The 6,000-nt window shown below is 42.5% G+C and overlaps 1 protein-coding gene across 2 annotated transcripts; it reads right to left on the bottom strand.

Moving 5' to 3' along the window:
• Positions 1 to 42: 42 nt before the first annotated feature.
• brms1la (BRMS1 like transcriptional repressor a) lies at positions 43 to 6,000 on the bottom strand. Of its 2 annotated transcripts, none has more exons than XM_066694372.1 (10): positions 5,604 to 6,000; positions 4,917 to 5,007; positions 4,049 to 4,185; positions 3,667 to 3,746; positions 3,433 to 3,529; positions 2,815 to 2,904; positions 2,467 to 2,531; positions 2,195 to 2,234; positions 1,914 to 2,040; positions 43 to 1,803 (listed from the first exon to the last, which is right to left on the bottom strand). In XM_066694372.1, the coding sequence occupies exons 1-10, from the start codon at positions 5,737 to 5,739 to the stop codon at positions 1,686 to 1,688; spliced, it is 981 nt and encodes a 326-aa protein (XP_066550469.1). In that variant the 5' UTR covers positions 5,740 to 6,000; the 3' UTR covers positions 43 to 1,685. The 2 variants fall into 2 exon arrangements, with proteins under 2 accessions (XP_066550469.1, XP_066550470.1); XM_066694373.1 differs by having other exon boundaries at positions 4,058 to 4,185; positions 5,604 to 5,999.

Raw genomic sequence — 6,000 nt, forward strand, 5'->3', positions numbered from 1 at the left:
TGTATATGTATATATAAAGGGATTACACTTATGACAAACCAGGATATTTAGAAGACTTTGAAAGTCACATCTTTATTTTAAATGACTTAATTTCATAACCAAACCAAAAAATTCCACCTTAAAACAAAGTTCATCTTCTCTCCACATCCTTATTACCAGTCAAACCTAATAAAGGAAACCACCTGCTAACTTTAAAATCCCTTATACATAATTTAATGTACCTTTCACAAATCCGAGGACTTGTTTTCCATACATTTCATTGCATACATAAGAAATACATGATATAGAATTGCATTCAGTCTCAAATTTCAACTACAGTTTGTACTGCATGGAAAAAAAACAATTATATACATATCCATATAAATTGCAAGTAACCTTAACTTTATTGTACATGTGCCAAGGCCACCTCTGTAAATAAAGGGCGAAGAAAAAAAAACAGTCCTGAACAAAGGCAGAACAGACATTGCAGAGGGAACGGGGATTGCAGGCCCCAGCGCACAGAGGATAGCAGCAGGGAAGTCAGCGCTGATCCAGCGTCATCCACCGAGGTTCAGAGAGATCCGATGGCGGCACCGGGCTGTTAAAGCTGGAGCAGTGGATCGATGGGGAGACGTCCCTCGTGAAGAGAGAAGAGAAACCGAAACCGGCAGGTCTTCAGAGTGCCTTGCAAGCTCCCCTGTGATTGGACGGTTTTGCAGTCTGCCCTAATGATAGTCCTTCTCTCTTCTATAGGAGAAGAATGGACAAATCCTCACTCTATACTTGAGGCTGGAGCTCAGATGTGAAGGACAATTCATTGGCTTCATTGACTCAAAAAAGACCTCTGCTCGGTCGGTGCTTAGATGTTGCAGATGTTACAGCATCTGACGTTCTTCTGCACAAAAAAGCAAACGAAGCAAAGAGTAACCCCCAGCCCCCATGGGAATCAGTCTTCCCCTTTCTCAACGGATCAATCGGACAGACGTGTGTGGAGGCCGTACCCTCACATGAAGTACTTTTCTCAGTGGATATACACACGTTCACACGGCACGAAGCGGGTCTATACCCACAGAACCCTCACTGCGTGTCGGGGCTGCGGGTCACAGATTAATACTGCATCGGAGGGACAGAATCGCAAGAAACGTATAGCAGCGGTATTCGATATGAGGTAAACGGGTCAACGCTCACGTCGAAGGCAACATCCTGCCTCAGCCCTTCACAAGAGAAGATCTGCTCAGACTGGCAACTAACAAACCCGATTTGGCAATCGTTCCCTAGAGTGTGTGACAAATGTACCCCAACACTACTTTAAAACATCCCCTGGTTCCATTCCTGCTTTAAAATCACCCAAATGGACAGAAGGACAGTGATCTGGAAGAGGCTCCACATCGAAATGCTGAAGAACAAAGCCTGCTGCTTGCTCGAGGGCGAACACATTCCCTTCTAACTCTTTCCCCGGTTTCCTTGGCAAGTGGTTTATCTCGCCTGTAGCAGCAGCATCTCTTCTCTTGTAGAGAGCTTGAGGACTGATGGCCAATCGCAAGCGTGATGAACACAGACGGACGGACGGACGCAAGTAGAAAACGGATAACTATAGACGTTCCACAAAGAAAGAGACAACAAAATAGTCGATTTAAACAGAAGATGCACGTAATGGCACACATCCGCACTCCAGACAAAAAGGAAAGAGAAAAACAGACGGAGTACTAAGAGTGCTTGATGGTGTATTTGCCTTTCTGAAGCTGGGAGATGTATAGCTTAGACTTGCTGCCGTCCAGTCGTTTGAACCACACTTCATCGTGGTTAATGGTGGTGATTATGGCACTGCGAGAGGGAAATAAAGACGCACAATTAGACACCAACCCAGCGCTGGATCGCCAAACGCGACCATCAAAACGAGCGCTTAGAGCTGACACGCAAAGTGCGACGATCACCTTGTAGGGTATTCATCTTTCTTGTCAATGCATATGGCCTGTCCTCGGCTGTACCACTCGCCGTCATAAAACAGCCGTCCCTCTTCGGATCTGGCGCTGTGCTGATGTTTGTCCGTCTTTGTTGGAACTGGAAGACAGAGCTGCACGTTAGGACTCCGGAGAACGCTGAGCAAATCAGGAAACGTTAGGACGATAAGAAGTCAAAAAGTGTCACCTTGCAAATTTAAAAACAGTGCTCTATGGACAATAAGGAAGAAAGAGGAAAGATACTTTCGTCTTACCATCTGGCTTTACTCTATGTGGTCCCAAAGTAGCCATTGCCTGTGAAATATGAGATGTGATATGAAAACACTATTTGCAAATGTGATGGCGAGGGGTTTAAAAAAAAAAAAAAAAAAACGGCAGTCCTAATCCGCTTCTAAAGCAAGGTCAACTTCAGAAAGAAAGAAAAAAGTGTTACATTTAATTTGTATTACTGAAGAATATGCTTTAGTGTTTTTCCCCCATTACATAAGCTGCCACAAATACGTTTTTAAATGTTATCTGCATATACCTTTCTTATCGTAGTCCAGTCTTCAAGTATATCGAGGTCCTGCAGCATGTAAACAATATATGGTCGTGGGAATGTTAAGAGGAAACACCGTGGAAAATAGACAAATAGTTCAGAATATAGCAAAACTGACCCCCGCAATGTAGTCAACGTCTTCCTGTTGTCTGTGGCATGAGTGGAGCTTCCTGTAGAGAACCTAACAAAGTTCCAAATACGTATGAATGATAAGATCGTTAACTAATCTGAGAATAATCCTACGATTGATAGATACAAGGGCATCTCTTGAACCGTTTACCCTCGGGATACAGCAAGTGCTAAATTTTCCGGAGTAGGACACTAAACAAAGGATATCAGAGACAACAACTGGCTTCTTCTTCTTGTCTGGGCTGAAGGGATCTTTCTTCTTGTTCTTCCTGGATTGCAGTTCATCATTCCATAGTTCTGAAGGAATAAAACACAAAACAACAACTCAAAAACAGCATGAAATGAAAGACAAAAGCTTCCCCTTAAACCCACAGCTGCAGTCGAGCTGTCCGGCCTCGTCACTACAGACAAAGTGACACAGGAGCGAATTTTGCTGAATTTCTATCACTGCCGTTTTAAAAGATCAGATCTACATAAATATTAACTTGCACATTAAACCCTTACTCAATTCAAACCTCTACACCTCAGTTTTTCCTAAATCTCTGTTCAGAGCTAGTCCAAACCCAATTGTGATCCCACTGCTAACACCAACCTTAACCAAACTAATCTTAATCCGCTTTTAAACAATACTAACCTTTAGCTTATCTGTTACCTAAATCTATCCATAGCTCAAACATTAAGCCTAGTCTAACCATACCCTCCCAGATCTCCACCTCAACACCTTTTTTACACCTAAATCAAACCATAACCCCAACTACAGTTGCTCTAACAAGACACTGTGACACACCACCACACCTTTAATAATTGCAGAGAAGGCAACTTTACCTGAGGTAATGTCTATACTGTGGCGATCTTCTTCCAGGCGTCTGATCTTCTCCTCCAGCTCGCTTTGTACCGTGTCAAACAACAGCAGCTTTTCACTCTGATAAGAAGAGGCATCAAAGTAATATTACATTCTCGTGGATGACAAAAGTGGAAGACAGTATGGTTTCTATTGAAGAGAAGTGGCGAGGTTCTGCGTTACATCACAGCAGGGATTTGGCAGGTCAGGTGACTCACCTCCCAGTGCTGAAACGCTGCTTGAATCTCACAGTCGTACTTGTTCTTCACAGACTCTAAACACAGCTCCCTGTAAATCCCTGTGCACAGAGAGAGAGAGAGACAGACAGAGATTGTGACACACAGTTGGAAAGCAGATATCTCTGCACTTGAAAAAAAACTACTTTCCCTCTCTAATCATCTGTTTTCAATAGTACCTGACAACGTTCACATAATCACACATTGCCCCTTAAAGAGTTCATACCAATGACACTTCATGCATGTTGTGTTGGCGTGAAGGTTATTTTGGCGAAGAAATCAAAGAATGCCTAATTTCAATGCACTGGGCATGGAATAGAATTAGAAAGAGCACCACTTTTTCATTGGCGACCAGTCAACGCACCGTGCTTACCTGCCACTTTGGTTCGGATCTGCATGTTCTCCTGCAGCGTAGCCAGTGGCTCTAGGTATTCAGGTGCCTTCCCCGCGATGACCTCCTGCAGCTTGGCATCCACCTGACTGAGCCTTTCCTTATAAAGCCTGGCACAGAGTTAGAAAGACACTGTCAAAAACCAGAACACACACATTCTAATTAAAGAGAAATCTACCCTATAGACCCGTGTTTCACAACCGTTTCAAGCCTTGAACTTAAAACAAAACGCCAACATCGCCCACCTGCCCAACCCATTCAAAACTTAAAAACAAAACCTAGTTTGAAGCGATCAACTGTTTAAAGAACATTACTTTTGACTGCTTTACCTAAATTATGCATTAAAATTAAATGTATCAGTCAAAATATATATTTTTTTTCATGTTGGCTAGGGCTTAAAAAGGAGAAGGTTATGGATTTATGTTGTACAGTGGTGATTAATTTTAAGTCTCAATTTGGCACTATAACATAGTACTACAGTTAAGATTCTTTATAATATTATTTAGGATATAGGCAATTTAGGTTATACCAGCTGGAACTGAAATTATTTTGATATTTAGGAAATTGGTTAAAAACAAATTAATAAGGGTTCAGATGAATACATTAACGGTCTACTGGCTTTTTATAGTTGTATAGTTGTTCAGCAATGCAGTTACATTCTTTTATTTAATAGTTTTCCTCTCCTGTGTGCCGAATGTATTATTGTAGTTTATCTTAATTAATTGTTTCTGGTTGATTTATTTGTTTGTCTGTTTTCAATCTGTAAAGTGCATGGTGGCAACCCTGCAAAAGGCACTATACTAAATAAAAATGGACTGATCGATGGATGAATTGATCTTACTGGTCCTTGAGATCTGTGAACTGTTTCTCCAGGTTGGTCATTTCGTCTAAGCACTCCATTCTTCTCCTTTCGCAGTCCTCATCGTCCATCTCTATTCATGTTAAAATAAAAAGGAAGACTTGAAGAAGAAAACAAATCCAACTTCAAAGTATGATGATGACAAAGTCCAGGAAAGGTTTTCCTAGCATCTTTGCCAACCCGACACACGTAAAACCTGTCCAGTAACAGCATGCATAAACAACATAAACATCATTAAACCCTAATGAAAGCACATCCTCTCATTCTGACATGCATATTCCCCCAAAATACTCCTGCATCACTGTGTGGTCCACTAGCATGTCACCCATACATGCATGTGTCTGTTGCATGCACGAAACATACCTTCTCCACATCACATGCTATGCAATCAAGGCCACAGACACACGATATACGAAAAAAAAAAAAAAAAAAAAAACATTACATCGCTATTGCATTCTTGCGTGTTGTGTTTATAGCGATATTTGTGGATGATTTACGTGAAGCGATGTCATGCATCCTCACACAATGCAAAAATTATAAAAATATGTGTGGGGACGCGTCCGCGGCTCAGTCTGCAAAATGAAAACAAATGACCCGTTTTGCACAAACTGCACGACACACTGTCTCTCTCTGGGTGGGACAGAAGACACCGGGCTCCAGTGCCCTCACCTGAACTGTCTCCATCTTCAGACACAGACGAGCTCTCCGTGTCCTCCTCCTCGGAGCTGCTGCCCTCTTGCTCCGGGTAATCCACCTCCATCTCTTCGTGGTTGCTTTCTTTCTTCTCCCGGGAGTGCACCGGCATCGCACTGGGTGGCTTCCTAAACACCGGTGGGGCAAACCTGGCCAGACGGATCAATTCCCCGGTTGGAAAAACATTAAAAAAAAAGCCACCGAAACGTAACAAGTTTGGGATTTTTGAGCTGTACAGATGGACGCCAAATGCAACCAATCGTCTGCTCTTACAGAAGAAGGAAAAAAACAATCGCTCAAGTTGTCCAATCCCATCCGAAAAGGGGGTCGTTTGATATCAGACAAGGAGGGTAGACTGGCGCGTTTTTTGTTT

The sequence above is a fragment of the Amia ocellicauda genome, chromosome 21, assembly GCF_036373705.1.
Source record: "Amia ocellicauda isolate fAmiCal2 chromosome 21, fAmiCal2.hap1, whole genome shotgun sequence".
In the NCBI taxonomy this organism is placed as follows: domain Eukaryota; kingdom Metazoa; phylum Chordata; class Actinopteri; order Amiiformes; family Amiidae; genus Amia; species Amia ocellicauda.

What these genes read in the sequence shown, in the direction of transcription:
- brms1la (XM_066694372.1), bottom strand. Translation starts at nt 5,739, where the DNA reads ATGCCGGTGCACTCCCGGGAGAAGAAAGAAAGCAACCACGAAGAGATG. An exon ending in CAAAGTGGCAGGTAAGCACG is followed by an intron (nt 3,747 to 4,048) that starts GTGCGTTGACTG and finishes CTCTGTGCACAG; the next exon opens with GGATTTACAGGGAGCTGTGT. An exon ending in GAAGCCAGTTGTTGTCTCTG is followed by an intron (nt 2,532 to 2,814) that starts ATATCCTTTGTT and finishes TAACATTCCCAC; the next exon opens with GACCATATATTGTTTACATG.